General features: G+C 37.0%; 1 protein-coding gene across 1 annotated transcript in view; it reads left to right on the top strand.

Annotated features, from left to right (window-relative positions):
- MAN2C1 (mannosidase alpha class 2C member 1) overlaps positions 1 to 17,570 on the top strand; it is a 1,630,015-nt gene that overhangs the window by 991,876 nt on the left and 620,569 nt on the right. Inside the window, exon 16 of the mRNA XM_044077185.1 lies at positions 14,399 to 14,560. Within this exon, the coding sequence (XP_043933120.1) occupies positions 14,399 to 14,560 (162 nt within the window). The remainder of the gene's footprint in view (positions 1 to 14,398; positions 14,561 to 17,570) is intronic.

Below are 17,570 nucleotides of genomic sequence, written 5' to 3'. Positions count from 1 at the left end.
AGAAAAAAACGATTTTAAATTAAGTGCAACACAGGAAATGCAGTAAACAGGCTCTAGATGTGTTCCAAGTACTGCTACTGTTACAGATACTTTAGCAAGTTGGAAAATGCCAAAAATTAGGCGGCAAAGTAGTAAAACTTAACAAAAAAAACAGAAGAAAATACTTAAAATCACAAAAGTGGCTCCTTTTCTTCTCTCAGCATTTTCACCTCTTACAATATTCACTTCTTCTAATACAGTTGATTTAGACTTTGATTTCCATTTTCTACTAATTGCTTTTTTGTCAACCACAAGAATTAGACTCAGCAAGGCCTTACTGTGTCTTGGCAGTTCCAGTTCTGTATCACAGCTCAAAAAAATAATTTCCTTAGTTGCACCAATTTGCTCACCCAGTATTTCTGATAGAGTAGTCTGCAGGGAAGTCTGCCAACTCATTACACTCCCCCAAAAAATATGTTCCCAGTCACCTCTTTCTTCCCCATCACACCTCCCAACATTTGCATTCTACTTGAGGAAAAATTCTTTGTAGGCTACCTGGAATATAAAAATACCTATGCAAACATTTCCAAGAGAAGATCCTAAATCTTCTAGACTTTATTGCATATGTGGAAATTACACATATATCCCCAATTGGTTATACAAGCTCTCTTCCCAAACCTTTCTAACCTCCTCAGATTGATTCTTACAGTTATCATGCAATATTTTGTATATCCTACTAATTTTCCCTTTTTAACAGCAGCTTCTGCTCAAGACTCTACTAAAAGCTCTGCCAATGCTGGCCTTTTGCTTAGGATCCCCCCTATTTCTTTCTCTTCGTCTATTCTCTGATATCAGTCCTTAACAGTGAAGGGAGTCTCTGTCCTGCAGTATGAATGAATTGCTGTCCTCTTCCAATACTGTTACCTTACCTTCTCTAATCATTTGTTCCCAGTACCCTAGTTCCTTTGCCAGTTTTCTTCAGTAAATTCCAGCCCTCTCTTGCCGCCTATTCTGTGTATTCATATTTGCAGACATCCCTATCAGCAGAATCTCCTTTCTCTATCCCCATGTTGACTTAGTTCTAAGAATACTTTCTGCTACTTTATGAATGTAGTATTCTGTATGGTTATTGGTATTCTCCTTAATGATCTGCATCCAAAATCCTAGTTACTCCTTGATTCTTCAGCTCCCCCGTTTCATCATCATCCCTTTCCACGTTTAATTACATTTTTCTGAATGTGCTGTGTATATGAGCTCTAAAAACCCCTTCAGATCAGGTCATCCCAAACCACCTTGTTCTGGAAGGATCAGCTTATCCCACTTGACTTTTCCAGTCTTCCCCTCTCAGATAAAATATTTCAACTATTTATTAATTGCTATCCGCAACTTCTCCTCTGGTTGATAAAAATATGCCTGACCTGTGTATAAAATAAAGGGACTAAAAGCATTTTCGCTGCTTGTATCTTGCTATCCTTATCCATAAAACACAGCTTCCAATTTATCAGTTTTTGTATTATCTTGTTTAGTCTCTTCCCACATATCCTTAGCTGCCATAACAGAATCCTTTTTAATCCATGCTCCTAAGTACTTCATTTTGTTGCCCCCATAAATATAGGTATAGCTGAACCAATGTGTCTGTGGGTACGTAGTTTACAGCTATTTTTTTGTTTTATTTTCATTAATTTTGTATCCCAGAAAGACTTGCTGAAATGTCCTTTTCTGGTCTTATCAGGTCACTTCTTGATAAAGCACAAACAAAACTAAGACTCTCTGTACGGATTCACATCTAGATCTACAATGCCCCTTTGGAATGTATCTGACCAGACACCTGCTGCAGCTTGAAAGGCCCAAAGTTCAGATTTGATGAATTGGCCTTGTTCAAGAGGAATGAACCTATAAAATAATATCATCTGCAAATAAAGCCAGCTTTTCTTGACTACCATACCAACTATATCCTTAAATTTCTAAGTCCCTTATTTTCTGTGCCAGTAATTCTAAATATAATTCAAATAACAAGGAGGAAAGAGGATATCCCTGCCTGGTTCCTCTGCTCACACAGAACTTATAAGAGAGGAACCCAACCACTTTAATTTTCACCTCCGAGCCCTCATATATTCTCCTAATCAATGTTATAATTTCATCAGGGTATGCAAATGCTTCCATTGCTCTGCTCATAATACCGTAGCTTAGTCTATGTAATTCTTTCTCTGCATCAAGGTCCACCAACAGCAGTGTTATTCCTTTACATTTTATTTCCCTCTGGATCATCATTGTTTTATTAATGTTGTCAAATGTCTGCCTCCTTTCCATAAAGCCACTTTGATGCATATCTGTCAGTTTTGGCATCACTTTTGCCATTCTTTTAGCCATTATAGACATAAACACTTTATATTTGTGGTTTAGAATCAAAATTGCCCTATATGAGGCTGAATCTGATGGGTGTTTACCATGTTTGGGTATTACAACCACCAGAGCTTTCTTCCAGGATGTTGAGACTTCTCTTCCCTTTAAAATACTGTTAAACAAAACCATCAAGATCTTTATCAGTTTCTTCCCTCCTAGCTTTCACACTTTCACAGGAATACCGTCTGTTCCTGAGGACTTTACTGTAGATTGGCTGTACATCACCATTTGTATCTCATCTCCTCCTATCCTGTTAGTAATTGAGCCTCATTTACCTCTTACCATGGCATATTTAATTCTTCATAAGTATTTCAATTTGTGCCTTTTCTTGATTTCCACATTTCTCTGCTTTATACAGACTTTCTTAAAATTTCCAAAATATTTCTAGTACCTCTACAAAATTTCTGGTTATTTTCTTTATTATAGGCTCCCTAAGGTTGGCGACAACGCTTTCTACTTTTTGTTGCCTGAGTTGTTGTGCTAAATGTTTTTGTGCTCTGAAGTTGTTATCAAAAAACAGTCTTTCTAAACTCATGCACAATTGCACCTCCTCTTTGTTCTGTCAGATTCCCACTATTCTACAGTACTTTAACTTTTGTCAGTCCCTCAAAATAATTCTTACTTCTTAACCATATATCTTTCTTTTATTTCTACCTTATTTTTAAACTCCATTTTAATTTTATCCCACTCCCCAGCTGTATTTTCAAAAGAAATTTCTATCTTCCCAGATAACTCCTGAAAAACTTCCACTATTCATTTCTTAAGTTCCTTTCTTTTAACAGATAGGTGGGAAAGCACCAATGTCACAGTTGTATTTTATTACCTTGCATTTTTATTTTGGTTATTATTAGTGCATGATCTGAAATAGTTATTGGACGCATAGGATGTATATCAAAACTTTCAATTAAATGCATGTTCCTAAGAAGTATTTCTATCCAGCTTAGCCCAGTTTTTGTACCTTGGGGAGTAATATGTAAATTCACTCAGAACTCCTACTACTGGATTCACATATATCTACCAAATATTTTCATAAAGTTCTTAAAACATCTACCCTCTTTTGTCATATTTTCCAATCTGTGTCCCCAGACACTGCTACAAATCAAATTCCAGTCCCCACTCCCTGCTGAAAGTTGATTATTTCTCCCAGAATTTTCTTAAGCACCATTATCACAGTTTTAGGTGGATTATAAGTACATCCTCCTCCTTTGCCAGTAGCCTGTTAGTACTACAAAGCTATCATTATTATCTGTAAAGACGAACTTTATAAATCATCAACTGACAAGAGGTTAAGTTATTTTCATCCACATCTTGCATCCTATTATTTAGTGACCGTAACCCCCTCCCCCCATTATTTAGTGGCTACAATTCTCAATGATAAGTCAGAAAACCAAAGATTTTATGAGGTAAATACCAAAAGCACAAGACAAAGTCAGGGCCATTCTGTGAAACTGGGATCAGTTTGATATTTGTTTCACACGTCAACCCTCATGGTGAACCACTGCTACTTTATGACCTCAACATACCCTTGAGCAAAAAGTGTAAAAGATAACATACATAAAATATCCATGTGCCTGGAGTCAGCCAGATAACATCCATAACTTTTGAGGACCCCAAAACAAAAAAAAAATGTACTTGACTGGATATTCACCAGAATACCATAGAACTATTTTACAGTTGTTTTGTATTGAAACGATGAGAAGTGATTAATAGTAGAATCTGTCCAAAGCACCTCACTGACCATAAACTAACTTTCACTGTTTGGAAAAATAAAAATTAACCCTCATCTGCAAAAATCAAGACTATAACATTAAGAAAATAGAATGGTTTGTCTCTAGAATTCATTGGACATGGAATCACATTCATTGATTGGACTTGACTAAAAGTAGGAGGCAACATCAATAATACACGTCTAGTATACGAGATCCGACTATCTTTATTGGAGATGCATGTTTCATTTAAATGTATTGGAATAAAGTACTGCACACTGTCCTGGACTGACAAATCTCCAATGGAAATGATGAAAGTACATGACCAGACATGTAAAGCTGTAGGAGATATTGGATCCTTCAGAAAACACAAGAGGCTACAAACAAATGTTAGAAACAAGTCACATAAGAAGAAAAGTACTATACTACTCTTCTCTTCTCTTCAAGAATAAACAATGACAGTTTAGCTGTTTTTAGAGCACTTCCTAAATCTGGAGACAAAATTGACAATTCAGTACATCTGCCAACCCATTAAGGTACAACAAGCATCTTTTCAGTCTGTTTTGTATATGTCATTCAAAAATACTTTAACAAAGCACAGGTGTCACAACCTGTATGGTGTTGTGACACAGCCTATTCACAATGTATCTTTGTATTACAACAGTCAGAGAGAGAAAGAAACTTCTCTGCAAACACAAAAGACTGTGGTCCAGTTTTAATTGACATCCTCCCACCCCATCTGTCTCACAAAAATATTTCTGCTTACATAGTGAGCCCACTAACATTTCTAATGAACAGAAACCTGGAATTGCATTCTGCCCAACACTGAGGGAACATTCAAAAATCATTGCATCATTCAAAGATAGTCACAAAACATAATTGGAAACTATAGATCCATAAGTATTTTAAGGGCACAGTCAAACATCCTGTAATGTGTCATGCATAGCCAGTTGACAAATTACCTGACACTTCATAATAAGCTAATATCCAATCAGCATAGGTTCCAAACAGGAAAGAGGTAAACAGCTCTTGTAATGATAGTTGAATTCATTGTCAGCAAGTGTAAGAAAGGAGGGACTCATACTGCAACACCATTTCTGGATTTCTGTACAGCATTTGACATTGTACACCACTTAGTTTTTCTCCAGAGATGCCAGTCATTGTCTTGAAGTCCTCCTTATATCAACACAGTTGAAATTTTATCTTGATATTAGAACTGTGGTATCTACAGTGCACAATGCAGTATCACACACTGGAGAGCCCTATATTTTTTTATAAGGCAATTTTTGTAAGTGATGCACATCTACAAACTAATGGAGTCCAAATTAACCAGTATGAAGAAGACTCCATGCTTATTTGTACTACAAGTGACCCAAAAGTTGTCTTAGAGATACAGAGTTCTCTTAACTGCCTTCTCTCATGGCTTTGTCAAAGTAAGGTAGTACTAACTGAGAAAAAAGTAAACTGAAGCTGTTAAAAAAAAAACTATGTGTACATAGCTACCTCAAAAGGTAAACCTGAGTTCATGGAAGTAGTCGCATGATGGAACAGGCTGGCTACACATAAATGACCTAACAAGCATGGGGTTCTTTGAAGTATTACCAGATGCCTACCAGCAAAATCCAAAAGGTGGTTAGTCAACTTATTTCTTGTCCTAAAACTGTTTTCCAGTGCCATAGCAGTCGGAAACTCTGTAAATGTGTTTTTCTAAAAGGTCATCAGCTTACTACAAACATACTTCTCAAACTCTTAAAGCTGGAAATCTGGACAGAACCTAAAATAATTGGAGACAAAGGCCCAAAAATAAGGACAGATTTTAACTATTACTCTTACAAAGTTAGAAAAATGCTAGAATAACAGGGTTTCTGTTAACATGCATTTTCTAAAGTTTATAAAGTTTGAAACTCAAATATATGTTATTATTCAGGGACTTCAGTCCTCAGTGATTTGCCAGAAACCCACAACTTTTATGAGGAACAGACCAAAAATATGAGGTAAAAATCTGGACATTCTGTGAAAATCTGGACAGTTGAGAGGTATGACAACAAATAAGCCACCATTTCCCACGTCAAACACCCAAGTATTACATACTAAATAAATTAAACTTAGACAACTCCTGAAACAAAAATCAAACATATGTACCCCAGATCTACCAACAAATTACTATTCAAAAGTCCATATCTGCACTTACTCCTTATTCTACTAGTACATTACCACTATGGAGTTTATATCAGGTAACATGCACCTACTCCACTCATGTAGAAAGTCCAGCAAAATTTGTGATAGTCCAGTAGTTGGCTTACTGTTGAATGGAATACACTTCAAAATCCATTTGGCCTCAGGCCACACACTGTTATTAAAAGTTATACAAAAAATACCTTAACATGCCAGCTCACTGCAACTCATGCAGCATCACTTAATACTTTAAATAATACTGGAATAATCTATATGCAAAAGTCACTTGTAATCTGAAAATGTGTATATATGAAACCCTCTTAGTAGCAATTTATTTTTCCTTCGCAGTTATTCATTTTGTTCTGCACTTCATAACTATTAATTAATCCCACTGTATTAAAAGATAACAAAATATTATTGTATTCCTTTAAATTGCTTGTCTGCACTATATGAAACTGTTTGCAATTTCTTCATCTTGCTCCATGTGTGCAGTTTTATTAACAATTAGTTAATCACATTATTGTTTAGTACCTTTGAGATTGTGGATGTAGCTGATGATGCCCTTACAACTGTTCTTTGTCTGCATGGCTATCTTTTCTTCAAATTTGGTTTTAGTGGACTTGATAAAGCTCCTGAGTTGCTAAGCTCCTGAATTGCTTATTTAGTTTGGTGAGGGTTTCTTCGCTTGCTTAGCATTGCACGTTCTGATTTTAGCCATGTTCTCTTCATTTTGTTAAATAACTTATTGATGTTAGCATTCCACCAGGGCAGTTTATTGTTTGAGTTAGTCCTGTGCTTATTCTGGGAGGGTACTTTTGCCTTGATGCAGCTGTTTGCATGATAGTATAGGGTTTCTGTCTACAATTCTGCATAGGCAGTGAAGTTCACACAGTTGCGGAAGCTTGAAATTTTGCCAGGGTGTCACTGAGTAGTAGGAAGTTTGCTTTGGAATAATTCCGAAATGTTCAGGAGTTACATGAGGTCACAGGTTTTAGTTTACCATACAGTGGTCTTTGTCTTATTTCCCTATCCCTCGTTTTAGTAACACAGTGTCATGATCAGGTTGGCTAATGGAGTCTTCTGTGGATAACCCCAACCTCCTTCATGTTGGTAAGGAATGCATCCATAATTCTGTCCTTCACAGTAAAGTCCTGCATCATTTGGCTGAACCCCTCATGATGAAAGACTTTATTTAACTTCTAGTCCCCGTTTACCCTGAACTCAGAATCTGTCTGCTCCTGGAAAATGTAGATCTCCTAAGAGTATAAACTCTTCTTCTTTTCCTCCTCCTTTATTCTCTCCTCCAGTTTCTTATCCCTTCCCCCAAATTTGTCTGGGTCCCTGTACACTGTATCAAGCCTGCTGCATTTCTCCCTTCCTCCATCTTAAATGCCAGGCCAGTTATCCTACATTCTGCTTCTTAATATTATTTGTTGACATTTGACTTCGTAGGTGCATCTCTGAGATTCTTCTTTTGCCTTACTTTGTAGTCCACTTTTTGATTATACTCCTGTCACATCTCCAACTCATGTTCCCTTGTCTTCTTCCCTCTTCCTTTTCCCACTGCCTGTTTTCGAGTTTCACTCTGCCCTTTCTCACTTTACTAGCCAGTCTTACTGTCATCTCTAGTGCCTATTTTCCTTCACTGAAGCACCCCTTGTTCTCCTGCAGACCCCAAAGTTTTCTGGACCAAACTACTACCCCAGTTGATGAGCACCTCACCTCTCTCTCTGTCTCCGACTCTTCTTGCTCAGCCTATCCTCATCTTTCTTACTGTCTTATTGATGAGTTCCTCACTTTTTTCTCTTTTTAGTTTTACTTATTTAGTTTTGTTTACTTATTAATTTGCCTTATTAGCTCATAGCTTCAAAGCTATTATAATTCAAGTAAAGTTTAGCATGACACACAAAGCAAATTTTAATCGAGTGACAAGTTAATGGGTAATTAAGAATAAGAGAAAACGATTAGCACTTTACCTTTGTAGATTAATATGTATGTATGCCTTTAAGAAGTTCTCCATGGGCTTTCACAAGTGTATAAATACTGAGCACATGGGAGCCTGATTGCCATTTTGTAGTAAACTGTAGAGATGTAAGCATGCATGCCTGTGTAGTCTGTCAGTTAATCAGTTTGTTTATATTTTGTACTTCTGCCATCCATCCTGATGTGTTTCTGTGTAATAAAACATATAAACAAACTATCCTGCCTGTTCATCTTCAATTGTAAACCAAGATGAGGGACAACCTTTTGCAAGGAAAATTAGTTTGTCACACTAACACTTTGTGGGGGGCAGGGTAAATAGTACACTGCATGAGCAACTAAGAGCTCGGAAACTCTTTGCTCCTTGTCTCTTTGGCATAACGTCTTCTCAGGAAGTCAAAAGTTAATTTCTCATACAAATGTATTTTAATATGTTTCACTTCTTTCAAGCAGTTACTTATTTAAAAAAAAATAGTTCACCCACCTGTGACAAACTATCAGAACAAATGTTAAGCTATTCACAAGTGCACTCACTTGCTATGTCAACTTTTTAATGCAATTTTAAATTTATAAAAAAACTGGCATACATAATAATAACATAGAACAACTTTTAATGAGTTACTATAGCAAAAATGCCATTGCAGATCGAAATTTAAACCTGTTGAAAACCTGGTTAAAAGCGCATGACAAAAGAAAAAAATAGTATGCTTTTTCTCATTCTTGCATGGGGAAATGACTGGATTAAGTACCTTAGATGGATTTAGTAACAAGTTTTAAGAGTAAGCAAGTAAATGCAAAAGAATATTGAATATTTTGAGGCTTTCTTTCTAGCAAAAACATGTATGCTCAGTAGCAGTTCTGCAGCTGGTCTTTGTTTCCAATTCTGCAGCTGTTTTTCATGTTTCCATGGAAACAGTCTGATGATAAACTGTCTGCCTGGTTCCCATGTCTCCATGGAGGCAATCTGATGAAGAGAAACTGGTGGAGAGTGATTGGCTTAAAGAAAAAAAACGAGAAGAAAAATTGGCTAGAACATAATGTTCTCTGAAAGCATTCAGTGTTTTTTCCAGCTGGGAGAGCTATAAAGAAAAGATAAAACCAGTTAGAACTTAGTAGGAGCACAGGCTGCACCATGCACCTTAGCATGTTTAACCTTTCTTTTAGGTTAACTCAAGCCTCTGAGTTTGGCTGTCAGTTTTGGTCATTTGTTCCAGTTAGAAGGGTTAAACTTCAATATTTGAAGATATACATAGTTTTATGTGTTAGTATTAATTTAATACGTTTTAGGGGGTATTGGGGTGGGGTTTTTTTTGTTTTTTTTACAATAAACAACTGTATAAAAGTTCAACCTATCAAACAGTGTATGCATATAGCACAAAAGCTAGACATTTAACAAAGAAAATGTTATACATAAAAGGTGGGAATAATAACTTTTTAATGGTGTGATGCTTTCTGTAATGTCTTTAAATGTCAGCAGTCTCACAGATAAACACAAAAAAGAGAGAGTAGTGAACTATATTAGAAAATGTAGAGTGCAGTTATCCATGTTACAGGAGACACACTTAGAAAGAACTGAACATGTAAATTTGATAAAAAATGGTTTTCAGGATGGTTATTCAGCAGAATACCTGGGACAGAGGAAAGGAGGAGTACTTATATTAATTGCAAGAGGAGCTCCAATAGTGACAGAAGAGGATAAAAAAGATGATAATGGCAAATTTGTAGTGCTAAGGGGCTACTGGCAAGGAAGGAGTATTACACTGGCATGTATTTATATTCAACCTAAAAACTGCTGTAATGGAGCTTAAGAAAATTCTGGGAGAAATAATCAGTTTCCAGCAAGGACTATTACTTACAGGTGAGGATTGAAATTTCATTTGCAACAGTGAAGATGTGTCTGGGAGGCCCAGAAGGGAAAGTATAACAAAGGAGTGTAGATTTTTAGATTTTTGAAGAAATGTATGAACATATTTGGCATGGAAGATGTGAATTCAATTATAGGAGTTCAGAGTGAATTTACATATTATTCCCCAAGATATAACAACTGTGCTAGGCTACACAGAATTTACATTTTACAGGAACATGTACATTTATGCACCTAATAACTACTTCAGATCTTGTGCCAATAATAACTAAAATAAAAACATAGGGTAATGAAATACAAATGACACACTGGCACTTTCCCACCTATATGTTAAAAAGAGAGGAATTTAAGGAATGAGTAGTAGAGATTATTCAGGAGCTATTATAGAGGATTGAAATTTCTTCTGAAAATATAGCTAGGGAGTGAGACAAAATAGGGTGGGAATAAAAGAAAAGGAGCTTTGGTTCAGAAGTAATAAGAATTATTTAGAGGGACTGACAAATGTTAAAGTATTGCAGAATAGGGGGAATCTCACAGGACAAGAAGAGGATCAACTGCAGAATGCTTAGCAGAAAATAATGGATTACCTCAATAATATGCACGAGTTTAGAAAGGCTGTTGTTAAGCAACTGTTTTTTGATAATAGCAGTAGAACACAAAAACTTTTAGCACAATGACTCGGGCAACAGAAAGTAGAAAGGGCTGTCACCAAGCTTAGGGAGCCTATAACAGGGAAGGTAACAAGAGATCCAGTAGAGGTATTAGAAATATTTTGGAAATTATATGAAAGTCTGTATAAAGCAGAGAAATAATATGGAAATCAAGAAAATATACAAATGGAAATATTTATGGAAGAATTGAATGTGTCAAGGTTAGAGGTACATGAGGCTCAATTACTAACAAGATAGGAAGAGATGAGATAAAAATTGTGATGTATAACCAATCTGCAGGAAGGTCCCCAGGAATAGACGGTATTCCTGTGGAAGTTTGGAAGGTAGGAGGGGAGAAGACTGATAACGATCTGGAAGGTTTTGTTTAACAGTATTTCAAGAGGAGGAGAACTACCAACATCCTGGAAGAAAGCAGTGGTAGTTGTAATACCTAAAGACAGTAAAGATCAATTAGACCCAGCTTCACACAAGCCCATTTCAATACTAAACCATAATTATAAAGTGTTTATGTCTGTAATGGCTAAAAGAATGACAAAAGTAATGCCAGAATTGATAGGTATAGATCAGTGTGGTTTTGTGGAAGGGAGGCAAACATTTGACAACATTAACAGAACACTGATGATTCAGAGGGAGGCAGAATGTAAGACTATACCATTGTTGGTGGTGGGTCTTAATGAAGACAAAGCATTTGACAGAGCAAGCTGGGACTTTGAGCAGGGCAATGAAAGCATTTGTATTTCCTGAAAAAAAAAATTATAAGGTTGATTAGGAGAATATATAAGGGATTGGAGGCAAAAATTAAAGAGGCTGTGGTCCTGTCTGATAATTTCTGCTTGAGCAGAGGAACCAGGCAGAGGTGTCCTCTTTCCCTTTTGTTATTTGCATTATATTTAGAACCATTGGCATAGAAAATAAGGGACTCAGAAATTCAAGGATATTATTGGTATGGTAATCAAGAAAAGCTGGCTGTATTTGCATTGTATTATTTTATACCTGACAAAACCAGAATGAGACATGTGTTCACCTATTCAGAAATTACGGAAGTAATTGAGAAACTGAAACCTACTGTCCCATCAGTTTGTAAAGTACTTTAGGAAAACTGATGGAAACGTTTGTGAAAAAAACTCTTACATTAGGAAGAGAAAAGATGTGGAGTAAGCATCCAAAGCAATATGCCTCCTGGAAAGGAAGATTGTGTGCTTAGGTGTAGTATAATTTTATCAGTCACATTTGTGAAACTAATGATGCAAGGAGGATACAAAAAGATGCAACTGACTTTAAGTAAAGCATTTTGTTTGTTACCCCACTGTAAACTGATAAAGAAATTAAAAGACATGGCTGTGAGCAGTTGTACCAAACCTGATTAAAAACTTGTTGTGGAAGGATATGTAGAATTGATCAGCCTTGAACACGGATAAAATAAATATGAAACTATATGGTTAAGTTAGTAATCAGGCATTGGAGCTTTTCTCCTCGGGTCTCCACTGAAAACGGGCTCATGCCTAGCTGGACCAACCTGGTTAACAAATGTCAAATAAAATAAAAATAAAATTGTGCAAATTATGAATGATATGCTTAACAGAGGGAATGGAATACAATAGTGGAAATCCAGATGGATGAAATATACAGTGAGATCTCAATTAACTTTACGTGCATAACAAAATATGTAATCTCTAAAGAAGCAGAGGTCCTGGACCAACTTTTTAAAAAAATAATAAGGGTAAAACTGGAATCCATCTTCTCTGAATTTGGTCCCCAAATAATGAATGAAACGCAAACACACACACACACACACACACACACACACACACACACACACACACACACACACACACACATTTCAGTAACTCCAACTTAGATTCTCAAAATGAAGGTTAGTGAAAGACCAGCTACCATACAGTGAAAAGAAGAAGAACTTAACATGTATTCACTTAAGTAGAGAATAAGTAGATGGAGAAGGGATGAACTAGTTATAGCATTAGTAGCACACAAAGGTGAGAGGTTTCTCAAACAGCACAAGTCAAATAAGGGGACTATAGAAAGCCAATGATAAAAAAAGAACTTGATATAATACTGGCTCAGTATAAGAGTTGTGAGACACTGAAAGTCAGTGTTGTGGTGCATTGAATCCCAGTCAGCTGATGAACTATTTCATTGAAAATTATACAATAAAATGATACTTCGTGGCTCTGGATGAATTTGGAGAGCAAACACATTGTACCCCCTTACCTTATATAACATCCTGTGAAGTAACACAGCCTCATGGGATGTTTGGAAAATTCATTGAAATAGTTAATTTAGATGCAACACACCATACACATCATTTTGAACTCCTTACAGTCTGAATTAAAATAATACTTGTATATGGGTACATTTAGGTTCTTTAAAATATTGGATGAAGATATAGGGGGAAGAAGGATTTTGATTAGTAAAAAATGGAGGCAGGCATGTAGATTAAAGCCTTGGATTCCTTATGTGCAGTCATCTATCAGGCAGTTGTGACAAGAATGATTGATCCCAATTTACTGAAGCAGCCATACTGTAAAACAACATACATGACATGGAAACCATGATTTATAGTTATTAAACTTGTCACCTATCCGTGAGTAATGTGGTCACTTCTCCCTGTGAAGCATGCACCAGCAGTGCCTTAATAAGAAAAGGTGTGTATACAACATTGCAGGGAGCAATCATTATCTGTGTATGTTTACATGGCAGGAGGTTAGCTGTGGTAGGATGGGTAATGCCCTAGATAAAATAATGGCTATAGACAGACCTAAGGTCTTAGACCACCATTCTCCTTCTGTGTTCCTGTTACAATAAAGAATCCTAAAAAATGTATTTTGGAAAATGTAATGAAAACTCTATGAAACTTTGTACTTTCCCTTTGCCAAATATACTTTGTACTCATGTGGAGCTGTATACAATGTATGCTGGAAAATATAATGAAAACTTTGTATGAAGCTATGTATTTTTCCTTTGTCAAATGCACTTTGTACTTATGTGGAGCTTTTCTCCCCAGACCTCCACTGAAAAAGGGCTCTGGCTCAGTTGGACTTCCTGGTCAACAAGTGTCAGATAAATAAAAAATAAGTAAATAAGGTGATCGGATATTGAACACAGTGGGGGCTGTCATCAATACCTGTGGGCTGCAGTTCACAAAGTACCATAGTTTGTGCTGTGGATTGAATATTCTCACCCTGGCAGTGCTACCTTGCAGTGTTACAAGCTCCTGTTATGCAAGTCTCACTGCATGATATATGGCTGCTGTAGGAATCAGACACACCTGCAACATACGTGGTATTGAGTTTATCAGATCCATACCTGGCATGTGGACAGCCTGGGCTATGACTTAAATGGCTATCAATGAGGTACATTTTCCATTTTTGTGTATGGAAGTTGGGGACACAATTATAAAGTGTCCTGTGCTAAAGACCTAGGAATGGATGACTTGGATGTATGGTTCCATGTACTGTAAACAGGATATTGCAAATTTCCAGATATTCTGCAGTCTGTTTTATGATATGCCTCTGTATATAAAAAAGAAATCTTGTTTTTATTGAAGAATATAAAGTATCTTTATTTAACACACTGTGTTTTCCCTTTACTTTGATTTTCAGAGATCCACAGAGATGGTGCTCCACTTCTAAAAGAAGCAATGACAGCTGTTTTGGGTTTCTGTGAACAGAAGTCTGCTGCAAGTGTCACAGCTTTAAATACACTTTCATGGGAACGAACTGAAGTCATTACTGGGTCTCATCAATCAGGACAAGATTCACTAGGTACTTTTGAAATGCTGGCTACAAGTGTGTTAAGTATTTATCATGTGCAGCCAATATTTAAATTGGACATTTTTGCCTTACATTGGAGTGTTTTTGTTCTTCTACATGTGATTCCTCTCTCTCAAAGTGTGCCAAGGTTGTCCACTTTGTGTGTATCCCAAATTCTTTAAAGAGGTGTTTTATATGTGTGTGTATATGTGATCTATACACACACACACACACACACACACACACACACACACACACACACACACACACACACACACACACACACATTTATTTATGCATATATGTATGCATGTATTTTTTATTTAGTAATTACCTAAGTGTAGAGTTCCTGTGGAGCTTTTCAGCCATAATCCAATGTGGTTTGTACAGAGAATGAGTAAAGATTTCCCTGGTTAGTAGGTAAAGTTTCCTAGTTTGAAAAAATGTTGAAGTAAAAGGAGCTTAATTTAAAACATCACTTATATTTTCACATGTAAAGGAACAAGATCCTTGTCTAGATGACTTTGGACCCTCAAAGTTTCCTAGTTGAGGCACTAGTTCGTTTTTATGTCGTAATAAATGTTATGTTTTAAATGAAACTTCTTTGACTTCTAAGGTTTTTTTCAGTTATTCTGTATTGGAATTAGAAGTCAGAAAGTAAGTTTGGTATTTTTCAAAACGTTCTTATTTTGTCTGTCTGGGAGCATCTATGAGTCAAAAAAGCGAAACAGGCTTGAGTTTACATGGGAAAAACACCTCATTATATGATGGCAACTCTGGATAGGAAACTTAGTATTGAGGGATCGAAGCTAAAAGTGAAAATGATGGTGTTTGAACTAAAGAGGAAAACCTGAATTGAAACCAATTTGTGGATGAGGGACTATAAAATGGACTACTCCAGATCTAAATCCCAGAAAAGACTAGCAAACAGTACAGCATTAATGACTTTTGGCTTATTAGCCACTACAAATGAAGCAGTGAAAAATTCAATTTCACAAAAAAGGAAGTATGGAATTCAATAAAAGTTGTCAGGAGAGAAGAGAAAACAAATTCAAGTGTACACAAAGTGGAAAATGTGTTTTTTTTTTAAATTCAGCCAGATTTTGGAGAGCTTTTGGATGGTGTGCTGTATCTCATATGCTATGTATTTGTGGAGAGGCTTTGAAGAAGTGCCTATAAGTAAAACATTAGTGTAACAGCAGTGAAAATGTGAGCATTCAAGATGTTGATAAATGAGATGATTAATAAAGCTGTCTTCACTCACCTTCTAATCCTCCAGTCCTTGGGGGCCAAATTCTCAAAGAAGGCCTTGTAAGATGGATACCCTGCTTCTGCACTGGATATCAAGTTTGTGTTTGGAAAGGATGTAAACAATTGATTAAATGGCCTCCTCACAGATGCTTGTAGCTGAGACGTTCTCAAAAAGAATCTGTTAAAGTGCACTTAGCCAGATGTTTGCAAATTGTTTTGTGGTTGGTTTGCCCTGTTTCCATGTGGGAAAGGGTATGGACAGCTGCTCTGTTTATATAAAACCTCAAATTCTAGCTTATGCAAAATCATCTTGTCTTTATTTTATGACTTTGAAAAGAAGGCAGGTAACTGAGTGGTCTGCCTGAGGAAGTATCTGAGACTACCTTTGGAATGAAAGTTAGGTTTCAGACTTGCATCTTATCTCTGTGAAGCACTGTGAAGAAAATGTTTGCATGTCAGGGCCTGCAGATCTGAAATCCTCCTAGCTGAGGTAATAACCACTAGAAATGCTGCCTTCCAATATGAGTACCTAAATGAAATGGTGGCTGCTGGTTCAAATGGACTCAGGGCCAGCCACAAGGAAAAAGGATAGCCTTCCAAAGTGGATAGAATGCAGAATCCCCTTTAGAGGACTGATTTGCCAACAAGCAGTTTGCCAGAGATCGACAAAGAGAAAAACAGAAGATATCTGAAATGTGCAGCTTAATGAAGAGTTGACAAGCCTTATCTGCAAGGCCATGGAGCGTATTATCATGGAACTTATAAACAAAGACATTGGCAACCTTCAAACACTGGACCCCACCCAGTTTGGGTTTGTGAAGGGCCGATCTTGTCTCCTGAACCTGATTGACTTCTTTGAATCAGTCTCCAGAGCCATGGACAAGGGTAAGGTGGTCCACACAGCCTATCTAGACCTTGCCAAGGCCTTTGACACCATCCCCCACTCTGGAATCATAGATAAACTTACTAAGTTGGGCATTAATCCCTATGTCACCCAATGGGTTGCTAAATGGCTTACTGATAGAACCCACACTGTAAAAGTAGCCGACTCCAAATCCAGCTCCAGACAAGTGACAAGTGGAGTACCTCAGGGTTCAGTCCTGGGGCCGCTCTTGTTTGGCATCTACTTCTCTGAAGTACAGGTCAACACTAAGGGACTCTGGCTAACAAAGTTTGCAGATGACTGCAAACTGGGAGCCATTATTGAATCCCCAAATGATGTGGATACTCTACAAAAGGGCCTTACAGAAACAGATGCTTGGTGCCAGAGCCATGGGTCAAGCTCAATGCCAAGAAATGTATTGTTATCCCTTTGGGAAAAACATGTATCCATGAATTACCATATAGGTGGCAGTACACTAAACACAGAAAGTGTGATAAGAGACTTAGGGACACTGGTGGACAGTGGTCTCACCTTCGATCACCACATCGCCACAACAGTCAGGAAATCCTTCTATGTGGCACACCTCATCACGAAGGGCTTTTCATCCAGAAAAAAGGAGGTCATTGTCCCACTGTACTCATCCCTCATTAGACCCATTATAGAATACAACGCCCCATTTGGTATGTACCTCTCAAGACATCTGCAACAACTGGAAAGGCCTCAGAAATACCTCACTAAAAGAATCACAGGCCTAAAGCAGATGCCCTACGCTGACCGCCTTAAAAAACTCCAGCTATACTCTGTTGCATATCGTCTATTCAGAGGCGATATCTGCTTAACATACAAGGCCATGTCAAACCCAGAGCTGTTGAACATGCTACACTTAAA

The sequence above is a fragment of the Protopterus annectens genome, chromosome 7.part0, assembly GCF_019279795.1.
Source record: "Protopterus annectens isolate FY-2018-M chromosome 7.part0, PAN1.0, whole genome shotgun sequence".
NCBI lineage: Eukaryota > Metazoa > Chordata > Ceratodontiformes > Protopteridae > Protopterus > Protopterus annectens.
Note: the sequence above shows the minus strand (reverse complement) of the source record. Positions and strands in the feature narration are given on the sequence as shown.